Source organism: Petromyzon marinus, chromosome 72 (assembly GCF_048934315.1).
Source record: "Petromyzon marinus isolate PM22_M1 ecotype Great Lakes invasive population chromosome 72, UKy_Petmar_22M1.pri1.0, whole genome shotgun sequence".
Taxonomy (NCBI): domain Eukaryota; kingdom Metazoa; phylum Chordata; class Hyperoartia; order Petromyzontiformes; family Petromyzontidae; genus Petromyzon; species Petromyzon marinus.
The window spans coordinates 3,649,862-3,674,465 of record NC_133738.1 but is presented as its reverse complement, the minus strand read 5'-3'; the positions used below and the strand labels follow the sequence as shown (position 1 = coordinate 3,674,465).

The 24,604-nt window shown below is 53.7% G+C and overlaps 1 protein-coding gene across 1 annotated transcript in view; it reads left to right on the top strand.

Moving 5' to 3' along the window:
• LOC116937222 (medium-chain acyl-CoA ligase ACSF2, mitochondrial-like) overlaps positions 1-24,604 on the top strand; it is a 51,950-nt gene that overhangs the window by 9,115 nt on the left and 18,231 nt on the right. Inside the window, exons 2-7 of the mRNA XM_076055667.1 lie at positions 6,132-6,295; positions 8,148-8,245; positions 16,999-17,147; positions 18,060-18,151; positions 21,950-22,026; positions 23,359-23,466. Coding sequence (XP_075911782.1) covers positions 6,132-6,295; positions 8,148-8,245; positions 16,999-17,147; positions 18,060-18,151; positions 21,950-22,026; positions 23,359-23,466 — 688 coding nt within the window. The remainder of the gene's footprint in view (positions 1-6,131; positions 6,296-8,147; positions 8,246-16,998; positions 17,148-18,059; positions 18,152-21,949; positions 22,027-23,358; positions 23,467-24,604) is intronic.

Genomic DNA, 24,604 nt, shown 5'->3' with positions numbered 1-24,604 from the left:
GGAGATGGTCACGTGGTGAGGCAGTGGAGATGGTCACGTGGTGAGGCAGTGGAGATGGTCACGTGGTGAGGCAGTGGAGATGGTCACGTGGCGAGGCAGTGGAGATAGTCACGTGATGAGGATGGAGATAGTCACGTGGTGAGGCAGTGGAGATGGTCACGTGGTGAGGCAGTGGAGATGGTCACGTGGTGAGGCAGTGGAGATGGTCACGTGGTGAGGCAGTGGAGATAGTCACGTGGTGAGGCAGTGGAGACAGTCACGTGGTGAGGATGGAGATAGTCACGTGGTGAGGCAGTGGAAATGGTCACGTGGTGAGGCAGTGGAGATGGTCACGTGGTGAGGCAGTGGAGATGGTCACGTGGTGAGGCAGTGGAGATGGTCACATGGTGAGGCAGTGGAGATAGTCACGTGGTGAGGCAGTGGAGACAGTCACGTGGTGAGGCAGTGGAGATGGTCACGTGGTGAGGCAGTGGAGACAGTCACGTGGTGAGGCAGTGGAGATGGTCACGTGGTGAGGCAGTGGAGATGGTCACGTGGTGAGGCAGTGGAGATAGTCACGTGGTGAGGCAGTGGAAATGGTCACGTGGTGAGGCAGTGGAGATGGTCACGTGGTGAGGATGTGGAGATAGTCACGTGGTGAGGCAGTGGAGATAGTCACGTGGTGAGGATGGAGATAGTCACGTGGTGAGGCAGTGGAGATGGTCACGTGGTGAGGCAGTGGAGATAGTCACGTGGTGAGGATGGAGATAGTCACGTGGTGAGGCAGTGGGGATAGTCACGTGGTGAGGCGGTGGAGATGGGTCACGTGGTGAGGATGTGGAGATGGTCACGTGGTGAGGCAGTGGAGATAGTCACGTGGTGAGGCAGTGGAGATGGTCACGTGGTGAGGCAGTGGAGATAGTCACGTGGTGAGGATGGAGATAGTCACGTGGTGAGGCAGTGGAGATAGTCACGTGGTGAGGCAGTGGAGATAGTCACGTGGTGAGGCAGTGGAGATTGGTCACGTGGTGAGGCAGTGGAGATGGTCACGTGGTGAGGATGTGGAGATGGTCACGTGGTGAGGCAGTGGAGATGGTCACGTGGTGAGGCAGTGGAGATAGTCACGTGGTGAGGCAGTGGAGATGGTCACGTGGTGAGGATGGAGATGGTCACGTGGTGAGGCAGTGGAGACAGTCACGTGGTGAGGCAGTGGAGACAGTCACGTGGTGAGGATGGAGATAGTCACGTGGTGAGGATGGAGATAGTCACGTGGTGAGGATGGAGATAGTCATGTGGTGAGCAGTGGAGATGGTTGGTAGCGTCTCAAACAAGTAAGTAACAATTTCAAGTTGATTTCAACGTGAAATCAACGTGAAATTAATGTGAGTTCATGGCATATGACGCGATTTCAACGTGATGTCGTGCGATATCACGTGAATGTTACATGATATGAAATAATTTTTGACGTGGAATCACGAGATAACACTGATTGCAATCGGATTTCAATGCGAAATTTATGGTATATCACGCAGTTTCAAGGTGACATCACGAAAAATCGCCATGTTAACCTGATATCACGATATATCACGTAATTTAATAGTGATATCAAGAGATCTCACGTGATTTTAAGAGTGATATCACTTGATTTCAACGGGATATCACGATATATCACGTGATTTCAATGTGATATAAAGAGAGATCACGTGATTTAAACGTAATATCACGAGATCACGTTATTTAAATGGCATATCACGTGACACAATGTGATTTCAACGTGATTTCACGTGATCTCACATGATTTTAATCGCGATATCACAAAACGCCACGTGCTTTCACGGGATATTCACGTCAAAATCACGGTATATCACGTGATTTCATGATTTCACTGTACATCTTAAGTTCGTATGCTTAGCTCTTTCGGTAAAGTCACGTTGAAGGGAAACAATAAAAGATATATAAAAATCTTAAGTTCGTCTTTGAGATTTCTCGTCACACTCCTCCTTCACCTCCTCCTCCACCTGCTCCACCTCCTCCACCTCCTCCACCACCTTCTCCTCCACCTCCTCCACCCCACCTCCACCTCCCCTCCCCTCCACCTCCACCTCCTCCTCCCACCTCCTCCTCCACCTCCTCCACCACCTTCACCTCCTCCTCCACTCCCCCTCCTCCACCTCCTCCACTCCTCTCCTCCCCACCGCCTCCACCTCCTCCTCCACCTCCTCCACCTCCTCCACCTCCTCCTCCACCTCCTCCTCACTCCTCCACCTCCTCCTCCACATCCTCCTCCTCCACCTCCTCCACCTCCTCCACCTCCTCCTCCACCTCCACCTCCTCCTCCACCTCCTCCTCCACCTCCTCCTCCACCTCCTCCTCCTCCTCCTCCACCTCCTCTACCTCCTCCACCCTCCCTCCACCTCCACCTCCACCTCCTCCTCCACCCTCCTCCACCTCCTCCCTTCAACCTCCTCCTTCACCCTCCTCCACCTCCTCACCTCCTCACCTCCACCTCCTCTACCTCCACCTCCTCCTCCACCTCCTCCACCTCCCCCTCCTCCTCCTCCTCCACCTCCTCCTCCACCTCCACCTCCTCCTCCACCTCCTCCACCTCCTCCTTCACCTCCTCCACCTCCACCTCCTCCACCTCCTCTACCTCCACCTCCTCCTCCACCTCCTCCACCTCCACCTCCTCCTCCACCTCCTCTACCTCCACCTCCTCCTCCACCTCCTCCACCTCCACCTCCTTCTCCACCTCCTCCACCTCCTCCTCCACTTCCTCCTCCTCCACCTCCTCCACCTCCTCCTGCTCCTCCACCTCCACCACCTCCTCCTCCTCCTTTACCTCCACCTGCTCCTCCTCCTCCTCCTCCACCTCCTCCACATCCTCCTCCACCTCCTCCACCTCCTCCTCCACCTCCACCTCCTCCACCTCCTCCACCTCCTCCTCCACCTCCTCCTCCTCCTCCTCCTCCTCCACCTCCTCCTCCTCCACCTCCTCCTCCACCTCCTCCTCCACCTCCTCCTCCTCCTCCACCTCCTCCTCCGATTCCCTCTGTCTCTGCGGTCAGGCTGCCGGAGCTGCGCGCCGTGATCAAGGTGATTGTGATCAAGGTGACTGTGATGAAGGTGACTGTGATCAAGGTGAATGTGATCAAGGTGACTGTGATCAAGGTGACTGTGATCAAGGTGGCTGTGATCAAGGTGGCCGTGATCAAGGTGGCCGTGATCAAGGTGACTGTGATCAAGGTGATTGTGATCAAGCTGACTGTGATCACGATGACTGTGATCGCGTTGACTGTGATCAAGGTGACCGTGATCAAGGTGACCGTGATCAAGGTGACCGTGATCAAGGTGACCGTAATCAAGGTGGCCGTGATCAAGGTGGCCGTGATCACGGTGACCGTGATCAAGGTGACTGTGATCAAGGTGACTGTGATCAATCTGGCTGTGATCAAGGTGGCTGTGATCAAGGTGGCTGTGATCACGGTGGCTGTGATCATGGTGACTGTGATCAAGGTGACTGTGATCAAGGTGGCTGTGATCACGGTGACTGTGATCAAGGTGGCTGTGATCACGGGGGCTGTGGTCAAGGTGGCTGTGATCAAGGTGACTGTGATCAAGGTGACTGTAATCACGGTGACTGTGATCAAGGTGACTGTGATCAAGGTGACTGTGATCAAGGTGACTGTGATCAATGTGGCCGTGCTCAAGGTGACTGTGATCAAGGTGGCTGTGATCACGGTGACCGTGATCAATGTGACCGTGATCAAGGTGGCTGTGATCAAGATGACTGTGATCAAGGTGACTGTGATCAAGTAGGCTGTGATCAAGGTGACTGTGATCACGGTGACTGTGATCAAGGTGGACTGTGATCAAAGTCACCGTGATCAAGGTGACTGTCATCAAGGTGACTGTGATCAAGGTGACCGTGATCACAGTGGCTGTGATCAAGGTGACTGTGATCAAAGTCACCGTGATCAAGGTGACTGTGATCACGGTGGCCGTGATCAAGTTGGCCGTGATCAATGGTGCCGTGATCAAGGTGGCCGTGATCAAGGTGGGCTGTGATCAATGTGGCCGTGATCACGGTGGCCGTGATCATGGTGGCCGTGATCAAGGTGGCCGTGATCAAGGTGGCTGTGATCAAGGTGACCGTGATCAAGGTGACCGTGATCACGGTGGCCGTGATCAAGGTGGCCGTGCTCCACGGTGGCCGTGATCACGGTGGCCGTGATCACGGTGGCCGTGATCAAGGTGGCCGTGATCAAGGTGGCCGTGATCAAGGTGACCGTGATCAAGGTGACCGTGATCAAGGTGGCCGTGATCAAGGTGACCGTGATCAAGGTGACCGTGATCAAGGTGACCGCGATCAAGGTGGCCGTGATCAAAGGGGCTGTGATCAAGGTGGCTGTGATCACTGTGACTGTGATCAAGGTGACTGTGATCAAGGTGGCTGTGATCAAGGTGACTGTGATCAAGGTGGCCGTGATCAAGGTGACTGTGATCACGGTGACTGTGATCAAGGTGACTGTGATCAAGGTGACTGTGATCACGGTGACCGTGATCAATGTGACCGTGATCAAGGTGGCTGTGATCAACGTGACTGTGATTAAATTGGCTGTGATCAAGGTGACTGTGATCACGGTGACTGTGATCAAGGTGACTGTGATCAAAGTCACCGTGATCAAGGTGACTGTGATCAAGGTGACTTTGATCAAGGTGACCGTGATCACAGTGGCTCTGATCAAGATGACTGTGATCAAAGTCACCGTGATCAAGGTGACTGTGATCACAGTGGCCGTGATCAAGTTTGCCGTGATCAATGGTGCCATGATCATGGTGGCCGTGATCAAGGTGGCTGTGATCAAGGTGACTGTGATCACGGTGGCTGTGATCAAGGTGGCTGTGATCAAGGTGACTGTGATCAAAGTGGCTGTGATCACAGTGGCTGTGATCAAGGTGACTGTCATCAAAGTCACCGTGATCAAGGTGACTGTGATCAAGGTGGCTGTGATCAATGTGGCCGTGATCACGGTGGCCGTGATCAAGGTGGCCGTGATCACAGTCACCTTGATCAATGTGGCTGTGATCACGGTGGCTGTGATCAAGGTGGCCGAGGGCTACGGGGGGGGTGGGGGGCGGTTCCTGATCCCTGTGCGAGGTGGAGCAGGGTGGGGGGAGCGAGGAGATTTCTCCCTGCCCATTTATCATCTTTTTATTTGTGTCACCGTTCACTTCTCGCTCAAACATCCGCCGCTATAAATCTTCTCGGTTCTGTCGGTAAAGTCACCACCAAGCGGAAGGGAAATGATGAAATAAAGCATAATGTAATACGATTCTCACTTTAAAATAAAATTATCACTTTAGTGAGAATGTTATTTTAATTATGTTTTATTATGTTTTATTTTATTGTTTCCCTTCTACGTGGTGGTGGTGGTGGTGACTTTACCGAAAGAACCAAGAATATGAATGAATCCATGCAGTGACGAAAGCTTTGAATAGAAAAAATAAATCCGCCGATATCATGATTTATCACTGATATCCCATGATTTTATCACTGATATCCCATGATTTCTCACTGAACCTTCCATCGATTTAATGATTTATCACTGATATCCCATGATTTATCACTGATATCTCATGATTTATCACTGATATGCCGTTATTTTTCACTGATATCCCATTAGTTATCAGTGATATCCAAAGATTTCTTACTGATATTCCATGATTTCTCACTGAACCTTCCATCGATTTAATGATTTATCACTGATATCCCATGATTTATCACTGATATATCATGATTGATCACTGATATCCCATTAATTTTTCACTGATATCCCATGATTTATCACTGATATCCCAATATTTCTTACTGATATCCCATTATTTCTCACTGATATCCCATGATTTCTCACTGAACCTTCCATCGATTTAATGATTTATCACTGATATCCCATGATTTATCACTGATATACCATGATTAATCACTGATATCCCATGATTTGCACTGATATCCCATCATTTATCACCGATATCCCATGATTTCCCTCATAGCCTCCACCGATATCTCAATTTCTCCCCGAACCTCCCACCGATATCGCGATTTCTCACCGATTTCTCCACCCCCCTCCCCTCCACACACCTTCGGTGGGCAGGCTTCCGGAGTTGCGCACGGTGATCATGATGGGCGAGGCGTTGCCGGGGACTCTGTCTCTCCGCGAGGTGGAGGAAGCCGGCGACTTCCCGGCTCTGGAGGAGCGCAGGAAAAGGCTTCACGACTCCCTGGACGTGGACGAGCCCGTGAACATTCAGTACACGTCGGTACTGGCAGCCTCTATATATGTATACAGTGTGCGTACAGTACGTACAGTGCGTACTCTACGTAGAGTTCACGCACAGCCTGTACGTTCTATCCACACAGGTTCAACATAGGTACTGGCAAGTCGATATATATATACAACACACACAGTGTCTATATACAGTGCATACAGTGCGTATACAGTGTGTATGTGCAGTACACCTGCCGTGTGTACAGTATGTACAGTGTACTTCTGTGTAAACAGTTCACGTACAGTATATACAGTATATATAGTCCATGTACAGTATACAGAGGAGTGGACCTGTAGTATCACCCCCCCTCCACCTGTGACTCCTCCCCCTTCCCCCCTCCACCTGTGACTCCTCCCCCTTCCCCCCACCCCCTCCACCTGTGACTCCTCCCCCTTCCCCCTCCACCTGTGACTCCTCCCCCTTCCCTCCTCCCCCTCCACCCTTCTCCCCTCCCCCCTCTCCCCCACCCCCTCCACCTGTGACTCCTCCCCCTTCCCCCCTCCACCCCTCCCCCCTCTCCCCCACCCCCTCCACCTGTGACTCCTCCCCCTTCCCCCCTCCCCCTCCACCCCTCTCCCCCACCCCCCTCCACCTGTGACTCCTCCCCCTTCCCCCCTCCCCCCTCCACCCTTCTCCCCTCCCCCCTCTCCTCCACCCCCTCCCCCCTCCACCTGTGACTCCTCCCCCCTCCACCCCTCCCCTACCACCCTTCTCCCCTCCCCCTTCTCCCCTCCCCCTCTCCCCCACCCCCTCCCCCCTCCACCTGTGACTCCTCCCCCCCTCCACCTGTGACTCCTCCCCCTTCCCCCTCCCCCTTCTCCCCTCCCCCCTCCTCCCCCCATCCCCTCCTACCTCCGCCTGTGACTCCTCCCCCTTCCCCCCTCCCCCTCCACCCTTCTCCCTCCCCCTCCACCCCCTCCACCTGTGACTCCTCCCCCTTCCCCCCTCCACCCTTCTCCCCCCCCCCACCCCCTCCCCCACCCCCTCCACCTGTGACTCCTCCCCCTTCTCCCCTCCCCCTCCACCCTTCTCCCCTCCCCCTACACCCCCTTCACCTGTGACTCCTCCCCCTTCCCCCCTCCACCCTTCTCCCTCCCCCTCCACCCCCTCCACCTGTGACTCCTCCCCCCTCCACCTGTGACTCCTCCCCCTTCTCCCCTCCACCCCCTCCACCTTTGACTCCTCCCCCTCCCCCCTCCACCTGTGACTCCTCCCCCTTCTCTCCTCCACCCCCTCCACCTTTGACTCCTCCCCCTCCCCCCTCCACCTGTGACTCCTCCCCCTTCTCCCCTCCCCCTCCACCCCCTCCACCCTGTGACTCCTCCCCCTTCCCCCCTCCCCGTCCACCCTCCTCCCCTCCCCCTTCTCCCCTCCCCCCTCCACCTGTGACTCCTCCCCCTTCCCCCTCCACCCTTCTCCCCTCCCCCTTCTCCCCTCCCCCCTCTCCCCCACCCCCTCCCCCCTCCACCTGTGACTCCTCCCCCTTCCCCCCTCCCCCTCCACCCCTTCCACCTGTGACTCCTCCCCCTTCCCCCCTCCACCCTTCCCCCCTCCCCCTTCTCCCCTCCCCTCTCTCCCCCACCCCCTCCCCCCTCCACCTGTGACTCCTCCCCCTTCCCCCCTCCCCCTCCACCTGTGACTCCTCCCCCTTCCCCCCTCCACCCTTCTCCCCTCCCCCTCCACCCCCTCCACCTGTGACTCCTCCCCCCTCCACCTGTGACTCCTCCCCCTTCCCCCCTCCACCCTTCTCCCCCTCCCCTCCACCCCCTCCACCTTTGACTCCTCCCCCTCCCCCCTCCACCTGTGACTCCTCCCCCTCCCCCCTCCACCACCCCCTCCCCCAGGCACGACCGGTCGCCCTAAGGGAGCGACTTTGTCTCACCACGGGGTGGTGAACAACGCCCTGCTGGTGGGGGCACGCATGGGGTTCCAGTGGAGGGTGAGCACCACCCACCCCCCCCCCCCCCCACTAATACCACCCACTACTACACCCACCCACTACACACCCACCCACTAACACACACCCACTACTACACCCACCCACTACACACCCACTACACACCCACCCACTAACACACACCCACTACTACACCCACCCACTACACACCCACTACACACCCACCCACTACTACACCCACCCACTACACACCCACCCACTAACACACACACACTACACACCCACCCACTACTACACCCACTAACACACACCCACTACACACCCACCCACTACTACACCAGCCACTAACACCCACTAACACCCACCCACTAACACACACCCACTAACACACACCCACTACACACCCACCCACTACTACACCCACCCACTACACACCCACCCACTACACACCCACCCACTTCTACACCCAGCCACTAACACCCACTAATACCCACCCACTACTACACCCACCCACTAACACACACACACCCACTACACACCCACCCACTACTACACCCAGCCACTAACACCCACTAATACCCACCCACTACTACACCCACCCACTACACACCCACCCACTACACACCCACCCACTACACACCCACCCACTTCTACACCCAGCCACTAACACCCACTAATACCCACCCACTACTACACCCCACCCACTAACACACACACACCCACTACACACCCACCCACTACTACACCCAGCCACTAACACCCACCCACTAACACCCACCCACTAACACACACCCACTACTACACCCAGCCACTACTACACCCAGCCACTAACACCCACCCACTAACACACACCCACTACTACACCCAGCCACTACTACACCCAGCCACTAACACCCACTAATACCCACCCACTACTACACCCACCCACTAACACACACCCACCCACTACACACCCACCCACTACTACACCCAGCCACTAACACCCACCCACTAACACCCACCCACTACACACCCACCCACTAATACCCACCCACTAACACACACCCACTAACACACACCCACTACTACACCCACTACAGACCCACCCACTACTACACCCACCCACTAATACCACCCACCCACTAACACCCAGCCACTAACACCCTGCCACTACTACACCCAGCCACTAACACCCACTAACACCCAGCCACTAACACCCAGCCACTAACACCCTCCCACTAACACACAGCCACTACTACACCCACCCACTACACACCCACCCACTAATACCGACCCACTAACACCCACCCACTACTACACCCACTACACACCCACCCACTAATACCGACCCACTAACACCCAGCCACTAACACCCACCCACTATCCCCCCACTACTGCACCCACCCACTACACATCCACTAACACACACCTACTACACACCCAGCCACTAACACCCAGCCACTACACACCCACCCACTACACACCCCATCCACTAACACACACCCACTACACACCCACCCACTACTACACCCAACCACTACACACCCACCCACTAACACACACCCACTACACACCCACCCACTACTACACCCACCCACTAACACCCACCCACTAACACCCACCCACGACTACAACCAGCCACTAACACCCACCCACTAACACCCACCCACTAACACCGACCCACTATCCCCCCACTACTACACCCACCCACTAACACCCACCCACTAACACCCACCCACTACACACCCACTACTACACACCCACCCACTACACACCCGCCACTAACACCCAGCCACTAACACCCACCCACTACTACACCCACCCACTAACACCCACCCACTACTATACCCACCCACTAACACCCAGACACTAACACCCACCCACTATCCCCCCACTACTACACCCACCCCACACCCCCCCACTACACCCACCCACTAACAACCACCCCACTATCCCCCACTACTACAACCACCCACTAACACCCACCCACTAACACCCACCCACTAACACCCACCTACTAACACCCACCCACTAACACCCACCCACTAACACCCACCCACTAACACCCCACTACTACACCCACCCACTAACACCCACCCACTACTACACCCGCCCACTAACACCCACCCAATAACACCCACCCACTAACACCCACCCACTAACACCCAGCCACTAACACCTACCCACTAACACCCACCCACTAACACCCAGCCACTAACACCTACCCACTAACACCCCACTACTACACCCACCCACTAACACCCACCCACTAACACCCACCCACTAACACCTACCCACTAACACCCCACTACTACACCCACCCACTATCCCCCCACTACTACACCCACCCACTAACACCCACCCACTATCCCCCCACTACTACACCCACCCACTAACACCCACCCACTAACACCCACCCACTAACACCCCACCCACTAACACCCCACTACTACACCTACCCACTAACACCTACCCACTAACACCTACCCACTAACACCCACCTACTACACCCACCCACTAACACCCACCCACTAACACCCAGCCATTAACACCTACCCACTAACACCCCACTACTACACCCACCCACTAACACCCACCTACTAACACCCACCCATTAACACCCACCCACTAACACCCACCTACTAACACCCACCCATTAACACCCACCCACTAACACCCACCCACTACCCCCCCACGACTACACCCACCCACTAACACCCACCCACTAACACCCACCCACTAACACCCACCCACTAACATCCACCCACAAACACCCACCCACTAAAACCCACCTACTACACCCACCCACTAACACCCACCCCGTAACACCCACCCACTAACACCCACCTACTACACCCACCCACTAACACCCAGCCACTAACACCCACCCACTACTACACCTACCCACTAACACCCACCCACTAACACCCACCCACTATCCCCCCCACTACTACACCCACCCACTAACACCCACCCACTAACACCCACCTACTAACACCCACCCACTAACACCCACCCACTAACACCCACTCAGCACATAGACTCAACACTGTCACCCATAGACTCAACACTGCCACCCATAGACTCAACACTGCCACCCATAGACTCAGCACTGTCACCCATAGACTCAACACTGCCACCCATAGACTCAGCACTGTCACCCATAGACTCAGCGCTGCCACCCATAGACTCAGCACTGTCACCCATAGACTCAGCACTGTCACCCATAGACTCAGCACTGCCACCCATAGACTCATCACTGTCACCCATAGACTCAGCATTGCCACCCATAGACTCAGCACTGTCATAGACTCAGCACTGCCACCCATAGACTCAGCACTGCCACCCATAGACTCAGCTCTGCCACCCATAGACTCAGCACTGTCACCCATAGACTCAGCACTGCCACCCATAGACTCAACACTGCCACCCATAGACTCAACACTGCCACCAATAGACTCAGTACTGTCACCCATAGACTCAGCACTGTCACCCATAGACTCAGCACTGTCACCCATAGACTCAGCACTGTCATAGACTCAGCACTGCCACCCATAGACTCAGCACTGTCACCCGTAGACTCAGCACTGTCACCCATAGACTCAGCACTGTCATAGACTCAGCACTGTCATAGACTCAGCACTGTCACCCACAGACTCAGCACTGTCACCCATAGACCCAGCACTGTCACCCATAGACTCAGCACCGCCACCCATAGACTCAGCACTGCCATAGACTCAGCACTGCCATAGACTCAGCACTGCCATAGACTCAGCACTGTCACCCATAGACTCAGCACTGCCACCCATAGACTCAGCACTGTCACCCAGAGACTCAGCACTGTCACCCATTGACTCAGCACTGCCACCCATAGACTCAGCACTGTCACCCATAGACTCAGCACTGTCACCCATAGACTCAGCACTGCCACCCATAGACTCAGCACTGTCATCCATAGACTCAGCACTGTCACCCATAGACTCAACACTGCTACCCATAGACTCAGCACTGTCACCCATAGACTCAGCACTGTCACCCATAGACTCAGCACTGTCACCCATAGACTCAGCACTGTCACCCATAGACTCAGCACTGTCACCCATAGACTCAGCACTGTCATAGACTCAGCACCGTCACCCATAGACTCAGCACTGTCATAGACTCAGCACTGTCACCCATAGACTCAACACTGTCACCCATAGACTCAGCACTATCACCCATAGACTCAACACTGTCACCCATAGACTCAGCACTGCTACCCATAGACTCAACACTGTCACCCATAGACTCAGCACTGTCACCCATAGACTCGCCACTACCACCCATAGACTCAGCACTGTCATAGACTCACCACTGTCACCCATAGACTCAGCACTTCATAGACTCAGCACTGTCACCCATAGACTCAGCACTGTCACCCGTAGACTCAGCACTGTCACCCATAGACTCAGCACTGTCATAGACTCAGCACTGTCACCCATAGATTCAGCACTGTCACCCATAGACTCAGCACTGTCATAGACTCAGCACTGTCACCCATAGACTCAGCACTGTCATAGACTCAGCACTGTCACCCATAGACTCAGCACTGTCACCCATAGACTCGCCACTACCACCCATAGACTCAGCACTGTCATAGACTCAGCACTGTCACCCATAGACTCAGCACTTCATAGACTCAGCACTGTCACCCATAGACTCAGCACTGTCACCCATAGACTCAGCACTGCCACCCATAGACTCAGCACTGTCACCCATAGACTCAGCACTGCCACCCATAGACTCAGCGCTGTCACCCATAGACTCAGCACTGTCACCCATAGACTCAGCACTGTCACCCATAGACTCAGCACTGCCACCCATAGACTCAGCACTGTCATAGACTCAGCACTGCCACCCATAGACTCAGCACTGTCACCCATAGACTCAGCACTGTCACCCATTGACTCAGCACTGCCACCCATAGACTCAGCACTGTCACCCATAGACTCAGCACTGTCACCCATAGACTCAGCACTGTCATAGACTCAGCACTGCCACCCATAGACTCATCACTGTCACCCATAGACTCAGCACTGTCACCCATAGACTCAGCACTGTCACCCATAGACTCAGCACTGCCACCCATAGACTCAGCACTGTCACCCATAGACTCAACACTGCCACCCATAGACTCAGCACTGTCACCCATAGACTCAGCACTGTCATAGACTCAGCACTGTCATAGACTCAGCACTGTCACCCACAGACTCAGCACTGTCACCCATAGACCCAGCACTGTCACCCATAGACTCAGCACCGCCACCCATAGACTCAGCACTGCCATAGACTCAGCACTGCCATAGACTCAGCACTGCCATAGACTCAGCACTGTCACCCATAGACTCAGCACTGCCACCCATAGACTCAGCACTGTCACCCATAGACTCAGTACTGTCATAGACTCAGCACCGTCACCCTTAGACTCAGCACTGTCACCCAGAGACTCAGCACTGTCACCCATTGACTCAGCACTGCCACCCATAGACTCAGCACTGTCACCCATAGACTCAGCACTGTCACCCATAGACTCAGCACTGCCACCCATAGACTCAGCACTGTCACCCATAGACTCAGCACTGTCACCCATAGACTCAGCACTGTCACCCATAGACTCAACACTGCTACCCATAGACTCAGCACTGTCACCCATAGACTCAGCACTGTCACCCATAGACTCAGCACTGTCACCCATAGACTCAGCACTGTCACCCATAGACTCAGCACTGTCACCCATAGACTCAGCACTGTCATAGACTCAGCACCGTCACCCATAGACTCAGCACTGTCATAGACTCAGCACTGTCACCCATAGACTCAACACTGTCACCCATAGACTCAGCACTGTCACCCATAGACTCAACACTGTCACCCATAGACTCAGCACTGCTACCCATAGACTCAGCACTGTCACCCATAGACTCACCACTGTCACCCATAGACTCAGCACTGTCACCCATAGACTCAGCACTGCCACCCATAGACTCAGCACTGTCACCCATAGACTCAGTACTGTCACCCATAGACTCAGCACTGCCACCCATAGACTCAGCACCGTCACCCATAGACTCAGCACCGTCACTCATAGACTCAGCACTGTCATAAACTCAGCACTGCAACCCATAGATTCAACACCATCACCCATAGACTCAACACTGTCACCCATAGACTCAGCACTGTCACCCATAGACTCAGCACTTCATAGACTCAGCACCGTCACCCATAGACTCAGCACTGCTACCCATAGACTCAGCACTATCACCCATAGACTCAGCACTGCCACCCATAGACTCAGCACTGTCACCCATAGACTCAGCACTGTCACCCATAGACTCAGCACTTCATAGACTCAGCACCGTCACCCATAGACTCAGCACTGTCACCCATAGACTCGCCACTACCACCCATAGACTCAGCACTGTCATAGACTCAGCACTGTCACCCATAGACTCAGCACTTCATAGACTCAGCACTGTCACCCATAGACTCAGCACTGTCACCCGTAGACTCAGCACTGTCACCCATAGACTCAGCACTGTCATAGACTCAGCACTGTCACCCATAGATTCAGCACTGTCACCCATAGACTCAGCACTGTCATAGACTCAGCACTGTCACCCATAGACTCAGCACTGTCATAGACTCAGCACTGTCACCCATAGACTCAGCACTGTCACCCATAGACTCGCCACTACCACCCATAGACTCAGCACTGTCATAGACTCAGCACTGTCACCCATAGACTCAGCACTTCATAGACTCAGCACTGTCACCCATAGACTCAGCACTGCCACCCATAGACTCAGCACTGTCACCCATAGACTCAGCACTGCCACCCATAGACTCAGCACTGCCACCCATAGACTCAGCACTGAGACCCGTAGACTCAGCACTGTCACCCATAGACTCAGCACTGTCACCCATAGACTCAGCACTGTCACCCATAGACTCAGCACTATCACCCATAGACTCAGCACTGTCACCCATAAACTCAGCACTGAGACCCGTAGACTCAGCACTGTCACCCATAGACTCAGCACTGTCACCCATAGACTCAGCACTGTCACCCATAGACTCAGCACTGCCACCCATAGACTCAACACTGTCACCCATAGACTCAGCACTGCCACCCATAGACTCAGCACTGTCACTCATAGACTCAGCACTGTCAACCATAGACTCAGCACTGTCACGCATAGACTCAGCACTGTCACCCATAGACTCAGCACTGTCACCCATATACTCAGCACTGTCACCCGTAGACTCAGCACTGTCACCCATAGACTCAGCACTGTCACCCATAGACTCAGCACTGTCACCCGTAGGCTCAGCACTGCCACCCATAGACTCAGCACTGTCACCCATAGACTCAGCACTATCACCCATAGACTCAGCACTGTCACCCATAAACTCAGCACTGAGACCCGTAGACTCAGCACTGTCACCCATAGACTCAGCACTGTCATAGACTCAGCACTGTCATAGACTCAGCACTGTCACCCATAGACTCAGCACTGAGACCCGTAGACTCAGCACTGTCACCCATAGACTCAGCACTGTCACCCATAGACTCAGCACTGTCACCCAAAGACTCAGCACTGTCATAGACTCAGCACTGCCACCCATAGACTCAGCACTGTCACCCATAGACTCAGCACTGTCACCCATAGACTCAGCACTGCCATAGACTCAGCACTGCCACCCATAGACTCAGCACTGCCACCCATAGACTCAGCACTGTCACCCATAGACTCAGCACTGTCACCCATAGACTCAGCGCTGTCACCCATAGACTCAGCACTGCCACCCATAGACTCAGCACTGTCACCCATAGACTCAGCACTACTACCCATAGACTCAGCACTGCCACCCATAGACTCAGCACTGTCATAGACTCAGCACTGTCACCCCTAGACTCAGCACTGAGACCCGTAGACTCAGCACTGTCACCCATAGACTCAGCACTGTCACCCATAGACTCAGCACTGCCACCCATAGACTCAGCACTGTCACCCATAGACTCAGCACTGTCACCCATAGACTCAGCACTGTCACCCATAGACTCAGCACCGTCACCCATAGACTCAGCACTGTCACCCATAGACTCAGCACTGTCACCCAAAGACTCAGCACTGTCACCCATAGACTCAGCACTGTCACCCATAGACTCAACATTGTCACCCATAGACTCAGCACTGTCACCCATAGACTCAGCACTGTCACCCAAAGACTCAGCACTGTCACCCATAGACTCAGCACTGTCACCCATAGACTCAGCACTGTCATATACTCAGCACTGCCACCCATAGACTCAGCACTGTCACCCATAGACTCAGCACCGCCACCCATAGACTCAGCACTGTCACCCATAGACTCAGCACTGTCACCCATAGACTCAGCACTGCCACCCATAGACTCAGCACTGCCACCCATAGACTCAGCACTGTCACCCATAGACTCAGCACTGTCACTCATAGACTCAGCACTGTCACCCATAGACTCAGCACTGTCACCCATAGACTCAGCACCGTCACCCATGGACTCAACACTGTCACCCATAGACTCAGCACTGCCACTAATAGACTCAGCACTGTCACCCATAGACTCAGCAATGCCACCCATAGACTCAGCACTGTCACCCAGAGACTCAGCAATGCCACCCATAGACTCAGCACTGCCATAGAATCAGCACTGCCACCCATAGACTCAGCACCATCACCCATAGACTCAGCACTGATTGTTGTTGTTGTGGTTGTTGTTGTCGGTGGTGGTATCAGGATCTCCGCATCGCTCTCCCCGTACCCCTCTACCATTGCTTCGGCTGTGTGGGTGGCATCATGGTGGCTGTGGCCTACGCAGGCTGCCTGGTTCTGCCCTCTGTTGGATACGACTCCCGTGCCACCCTCAAGGCCGTGGGCACGGAGAGGTGCTCACCACACTCACCACACTCACCACTCGCCACTCACCGCACCACTCACCGCACCCTCTGCGATTCTGCGACTGCCTGTCCGTCTGCTACAGCAGAGGTGTGGGGAATTCCAGCAAGACCTACATCTCTGCTTTATTGACCTGGTCATGGACTATGATACCATCAGTAGGCCCTGGGGCTCTGGGTTGTTCTTCGTGCTTTCGGAGTCCCTGACCAATCTGCTCACGATCATTAAGGACCTTCACGATGGTCAGCGGGCCCGGGTAAAACTACGTGGCCGGGAGTCGGAGCCATTCCCTGTACACCTTGGGGTGCGACAGGGATGTTCATTTAGTGGCGAATGGCGGTTGTTGTTGTGTGTGTGTGTTCAGTGTGTGTGTGTGTGTTCACTGTGTGTGTACACTGTGTGTGTGTACACTGTGTGTACACTGTGTGTGTGTGTGTACACTGTGCGTCTGTGTGTGTGTGTGTACACTGTGTGTGTGTGTCTGTGTGTGTGTACACTGTGTGTGTGTACACTGTGTGTGTGTACACTGTGTGTGTGTGTCTGTGTGTGTACACTGTGTGTGTGTACACTGTGTGTGTGTACACTGTGTGTACACTGTGTGTACACTGTGTGTGTGTGTACACTGTGTGTACACTGTCTGTACACTGTGTGTGTACACTGTGTGTGTGTACATTGTGTGTGTGTACACTGTGTGTGTGTACACTGTGTGTACATTGTGTGTGTGTACACTGTGTGTACACTGTGTGTGTGTACACTGTGTGTACACTGTCTGTACACTGTGTGTGTGTACACTGTGTGTACACTGTGTGTGTACACTGTGTGTGTGTACACTGTGTGTGTACACTGTGTGTACACTGTGTGTGTGTACACTGTGTGTGTGTACACTGTGTGTGTGTCTGCAGGTGTACGGTGATCTACGGCACTCCCACCATGTACGTGGACATGCTCCAGCAACCAGACTTCTCCTCCTACGATCTCACCTCACTCACCACAGGTACCGACAACATCAACAACCATAGCAACAACAGTAACCATAGCAACCATAACCATAGCAACAGCAACCATAGCAACAGCAACCATAGCAACAACAGCAACCGTAGCAACAATAACCATAGCAACAACAGCAACCATAGCAACAATAACCACAGCAACAACAGCACCCATAGCAACAATAACCATAGCAACAACAACCATCGCAACAACAGCAACCATAGCAACAATAACCATAGCAACAATAGCCATAGCAACAACAGCAACCATAGCAACAATAACCATAGCAACTATAACCATAGCTACAATAACCATAGCAACAATTACCATAGCAACAATAACCATAGCAACAATAACCATAGCAACAATAACCGTAGCAACAATAACCATAGCAACAATAACCATAGCAACAACAGCAACCATAGCAACAATAACCACAGCAACAACAGCAACCATAGCAACAATAACCATAGCAACAACAGCAACCGTAGCAACAATAACCATAGCAACAATAACCATAGCAACAACAGCAACCATAGCAACAACAGCAACTGCAGCAACAATAACCATAGCAACAACAACAACCATAGCAACAGCAACCATAGCAACAATAACCAAGGCAACAACCATAGCAACAATAACTGTAGGTGCCACGGGTTGACTGCTGTGCCAGGCTAGGTGCACGAGGAGGTCACGTGACAGACCCTGCAGGTGCCACGGGTTGACTGCTGTGCCAGGCTAGGTGCACCAGGTCACGTGACAGACCCAGCAGGTGCCACGGGTTGACTGCTGTGCCAGGCTAGGTGCATCAGGAGGTGGTCACGTGACAGACCCTGCAGGTGTCATGGGTTGTGCTGCTGTGCCAGGCTAGGTGCACGAGGAGGTCACGTGACAGACCCAGCAGGTGCCACGGGTTGACTGCTGTGCCAGGCTAGGTGCACCAGGTCACGTGACAGACCCTGCAGGTGTCATGGGTTGTGCTGCTGTGCCAGGCTAGGTGCACCAGGAGGTGGTCACGTGACAGACCCAGCAGGTGCCACGGGTTGACTGCTGTGCCAGGCTAGGTGCACCAGGAGGTGGTCACGTGACAGACCCTGCAGGTGCCACGGGTTGACTGCTGTGCCAGGCTAGGTGCACCAGGTCACGTGACAGACCCAGCAGGTGCCACGGGTTGACTGCTGTGCCAGGCTAGGTGCACCAGGTCACGTGACAGACCCAGCAGGTGTCACGGGTTGACTGCTGTGCCAGGCTAGGTGCAGGTCACGTGACAGACCCAGCAGGTGTCATGGGTTGTGCTGCTGTGCCAGGCTAGGTGCACCAGGAGGTGGTCACGTGACAGACCCTACAGGTGGCGTGTTATTGTGATTGATCTGGTTGTTGTGGTTGTTGTGGTTGTTGTGGTTGTTGTTGTTGTGGTTGTGGTTGTTGTTGTTGTGGTTGTTGTGGTTGTTGTTGTTGTTGTGGTTGTTGTTGTTGTTGTGGTTGTTGTTGTTGTGGTTGTTGTTGTTGTTGTGGTTGTTGTTGTTGTGGTTGTTGTGGTTGTTGTGGTTGTTGTTGTTGTTGTTGTAGTTGTTGTGGTTGTTGTTGTTGTGGTTGTGGTTGTTATTGTTGTGGTTGTTGTGGTTGTTGTGGTTGTTGTTGTTGTTGTTGTGGTTGTTGTGGTGGTTGTTGTTGTTGTGGTTGTTGTTGTTGTGGTTGTTGTGGTTTTTGTTGTTGTTGTGGTTGTTGTGGTTGTTGTTGTTGTTGTTGTGGTTGTTGTTGTTGTGGTTGTTGTGGTTGTTGTTGTTGTGGTTGTGGTTGTTGTGGTTGTTGTTGTTGTGGTTGTGGTTGTTGTTGTTGTGGTTGTTGTTGTTGTTGTGGGTGTTGTGGTTGTTGTGGTTGTTGTTGTTGTTGTGGTGGTTGTTGTTGTGGTTGTTGTTGTTGTGGTTGTTGTTGTTGTTGTGGTTGTTGTTGTTGTGGTTGTTGTGGTTGTTGTGGTTGTTGTTGTGGTTGTTGTTGTTGTGGTTGTTGTTGTGGTGGTTGTTGTTGTGGTTGTTGTTGTTGTGGTTGTTTTTGTTGTTGTTGTTGTGGTTGTTGTGGTTGTTGTTGTTGTGGTTGTTGTGGTTGTTGTGGTTGTTGTTGTTGTTGTGGTTGTTGTTGTGGTGGTTGTTGTTGTTGTGGTTGTTGTGGTTGTTGTGGTTGTTGTTGTTGTTGTGGTTGTTGTGGTTGTTGTTGTTGTTGTGGTTGTTGTTGTGGTTGTTGTTGTGGTTGTTGTTGTTGTTGTTGTTGTGTTGTTGTGGTTGTTGTTGTGGTTGTTGTGGTTGTTGTTGTTGTGGTTGTTGTGGTTGTTGTGGTTGTTGTTCTTGTGTTGTTGTTGTGGTTGTTGTTGTGGTTGTTGTGGTTGTTGTTGTTGTGGTTGTTGTGGTTGTTGTTGTTGTTGTGGTTGTTGTGGTTGTTGTTGTTGTGGTAGTTGTTGTTGTGGTTGTTGTTGTTGTGGTTGTTGTTGTTGTGGTTGTTGTTGTTGTGGTTGTGGTTGTTGTTGTGGTTGTTGTTGTTGTGGTTGTTGTTGTGGTTGTTGTTGTTGTGGTAGTTGTTGTTGTAGTGGTTGTTGTAGTGGTTATGGTGGTTGTTGTTGTAGTGGTTGTTGTTATGGTTGCTGTGGTTGTTGTTGTTGTTGTGGTTGTCGTGGTTGTGGTTGTTGTTGTTGTGGTTGTTGTTGTGGTTGTTGTGGTGGTTGTGGTAGTTGTTGTGGTTGTGGTTGTTGTTGTGGTTGTTGTTGTGGTTGTTGTGGTTGTTGTTGTTGTGGTTGTGGTTGTTGTTGTGGTTGTTGTTGTGGTTGTTGTGGTGGTTGTGGTTGTTGTTGTGGTTGTTGTTGTTGTGGTTGTTGTTGTTGTGGTTGTTGTTGTGGTTGTTGTTGTTGTGGTTGTTGTTGTGGTTGTTGTTGTTGGTGTTGTGGTTGTTGTTGTGATTGTTGTTGTGGTTGTTGTGGTTGTTGTTGTGGTTGTTGTGGTTGTTGTTGTGATTGTTGTTGTGGTTGTTGTGGTTGTTGTTGTGGTTGTTGTGGTTGTTGTTGTGGTTGTGGTTGTTGTTGTGGTTGTTGTTGTGGTTGTGGTTGTTGTTGTGGTTGTTGTTGTGGTTGTTGTTGTGGTGGTTGTTGTTGTGGTTGTTGTTGGTGTGGTTGTTGTGGTTGTTGTTATGGTTGTTGTTGTGGTTGTTGTTGTTGTGGTTGTTGTTGTTGTGGTTGTTGTTGTGTTGTTGTTGTGGTTGTTGTGGTTGTTGTTGTGGTTGTTGTGGTTGTTGTTGTTGTGGTTGTTGTGGTTGTTGTTGTTGTGGTAGTTGTTGTTGTGGTTGTGGTTGTTGTTGTTGTGGTTGTTGTTGTGGTGGTTGTTGTTGTTGTGGTTGTTGTGGTTGTTGTTGTGGTTGTTGTTGTGGTTGTTGTTGTGGTGGTTGTTGTTGTGGTTGTTGTTGGTGTGGTTGTTGTGGTTGTTGTTGTTATGGTTGTTGTTGTGGTTGTTGTTGTTGTGGTTGTTGTTGTTGTGGTTGTTGTTGTGTTGTTGTGGTTGTTGTGGTTGTTGTTGTGGTTGTTGTGGTTGTTGTGGTTGTTGTGGTTGTTGTGGTTGTTGTTGTTGTGGTTGTTGTTGTGGTGGTGGTTGTTGTTGTTGTTGTTGTGATTGTTCTTGTTGTTGTTGTGGTTGTTGTTTGTGTTGTTTTTGTGGTGGTTGTTGTTGTTGTTGTGGTGGTCATTGTTGTTGTTGTGGTGGTTGTTGTGGTGGTTGTTGTGATTGTTGTGGTGGTCATTGTTGTTGTTGTTGTTGTCACTCAGGCATCATGGCAGGCTCTCCGTGTCCACCAGACCTTGTCAAGAACGTCATCAACGCAATGAACTTACCGGAATTCACGGTGAGTGGGTGGGTGGGTGGGTGAGTGGGTGGGTGAGTGAGTGGGTGGGTGGGTGAGTGGGTGGGTGGGTGGGTGAGTGGGTGGGTGGGTGGGTGAGTGGGTCGGTGGGTGGGTGGGTGAGTGGGTGAGTGGGTGGGTGGGTGGGTGAGTGAGTGAGTGGGTGAGTGGGTGGGTGGGTGGGTGAGTGGGTGGGTGGGTGGGTGAGTGGGTGGGTGGGTGAGTGGGTGGGTGGGTGGGTGAGTGGGTGAGTGGGTGGGTGAGTGGGTGGGTGAGTGAGTGGGTGGGTGGGTGAGTGGGTGGGTGAGTGGGTGGGTGGGTGAGTGGGTGAGTGGGTGGGTGGGTGGGTGGGTGAGTGGGTGGGTGGGTGGGTGAGTGGGTGGGTGGGTGAGTGGGTGAGTGGGTGGGTGGGTGGGTGAGTGGGTGAGTGGGTGGGTGGGTGGGTGAGTGGGTGGGTGGGTGGGTGAGTGGGTGGGTGGGTGGGTGAGTGGGTGGGTGGGTGAGTGGGTGAGTGGGTGAGTGGGTGGGTGGGTGGGTGAGTGGGTGGGTGAGTGGGTGGGTGGGTGAGTGGGTGGGTGAGTGGGTGAGTGGGTGGGTGGGTGGGTGAGTGGGTGGGTGAGTGAGTGAGTGAGTGGGTGGGTGAGTGGGTGGGTGAGTGGGTGGGTAGGTGGGTGAGTGAGTGAGTGAGTGGGTGAGTGAGTGAGTGGGTGGGTGGGTGTGTGAGTCGGTGGATGAGTGGGTGGGTGGGTGAGTGGGTGGGTGAGTGGGTGAGTGGGTGGGGCGAGTGAGTGGGTGGGTGAGTGAGTGGGTGGGTGAGTGAGTGGGTGGGTGAGTGGGTGGGTGAGTGGGTGGGTGAGTGGGTGGGTGAGTGAGTGGGTGGGTGGGTTAGTGGATGGGTATCATGATGATGATGACACTGCTACTGCTGATGATGCTGCTGATGATGATGCTGCTGATGATGATGATGATGCTGCTGCTGATGACACTGCTACTGATGATGATGATGACACTGCTACTACTGATGATGATGATGACACTGCTACTACTACTGATGATGATGATACTACTACTACTACTGATGATGATGATGACACTGCTAATGATGATGATGATGACACTGCTAATGATGATGATGACACTGCTACTGATGATGATGATGACACTGCTAATGATGATGATGACACTGCTACTGATGATGATGACACTGCTACTACTGCTGCTGATGATGATGCTGCTGATGATGATGATGATGCTGCTGATGATGATGCTGCTGATGATGCTGCTGCTGCTGATGATGCTGCTGATGATGATGATGATGACTTCCACCCTCCACAGATTGCCTACGGAGCTACAGAGAGCAGTCCGGTGACCTTCATCGGATACCCTCGGGATGACCTCCAGCACAAGACTCACACCGTGGGTTGTGTAGGCCCACACATTGAGGTGGGTGGGTGGGTGAGTGGGTGGGTGGGTAAGTGAGTGAGTGGGTGGGTGGGTGAGTGAGTGAGTGGGTGGGTGGGTGGGTGAGTGAGTGGGTGGGTGAGTGAGTGGGTGGGTGGGTGAGTGGGTGAGTGAGTGGATGGGTGGGTGGGTAGGTGGGTGGGTGGGTGGGTGAGTGGGTGGGTGAGTGGGTGAGTGGGTGGGTGGGTGGGTGAGTGGGTGGGTGGGTGAGTGGGTGGGTGGGTGAGTGAGTGGGTGGGTGGGTGGGTGAGTGGGTGGGTTGGTGGGTGGGTGGGTGGGTGGGTGAGTGGGTGGGTGGGTGGGTGAGTGGGTGGGTGGGTGGGTGAGTGAGTGGGTGGGTGGGTGAGTGGGTGGGTGGGTTGGTGGGTGGGTGAGTGGGTGGGTTGGCGGGTGGGTGGGTGAGTGGGTGAGTGGGTGAGTGGGTGGGTGGGTGGGTGAGTGAGTGAGTGGGTGGGTGAGTGAGTGAGTGGGTGGGTGGGTGGGTGGGTGAGTGGGTGGGTGGGTGGGTGAGTGAGTGGGTGGGTGAGTGAGTGAGTGGGTGGGTGAGTGGGTGAGTGAGTGAGTGGGTGAGTGAGTGGGTGGGTGGGTGGGTGAGTGGGTGGGTGGGTGGGTGAGTGAGTGGGTGGGTGAGTGGGTGGGTGAATGGGTGGGTGAGTGAGTGGGTGGGTGGGTGGGTGAGTGGGTGGGTGGGTGAGTGGGTGGGTGGGTGGGTGGGTGGGTGAGTGAGTGGGTGAGTGGGTGGGTGAGTGGGTGGGTGGGTGAGTGGGTGAGTGGGTGGGTGGGTGGGTGTGTGAGTGGGTGAGTGGGTGGGTGAGTTAGTGGGTGGGTGGGTGGGTGAGTGAGTGGGTGGGTGGGTGGGTGAGTGGGTGGGTGGGTGGGTGGGTGAGTGAGTGGGTGAGTGGGTGGGTGGGTGGGTAGGTGGGTGAGTGAGTGGGTGGGTGAGTGAGTGAGTGGGTGGGTGGGTGAGTGGGTGGGTGGGTGGGTGGGTGAGTGGGTGGGTGGGTGGGTGAGTGAGTGGGTGGGTGAGTGAGTGAGTGAGTGGGTGGGTGAGTGGGTGAGTGAGTGAGTGGGTGAGTGAGTGAGTGGGTGGGTGGGTGGGTGAGTGGGTGAGTGGGTGGGT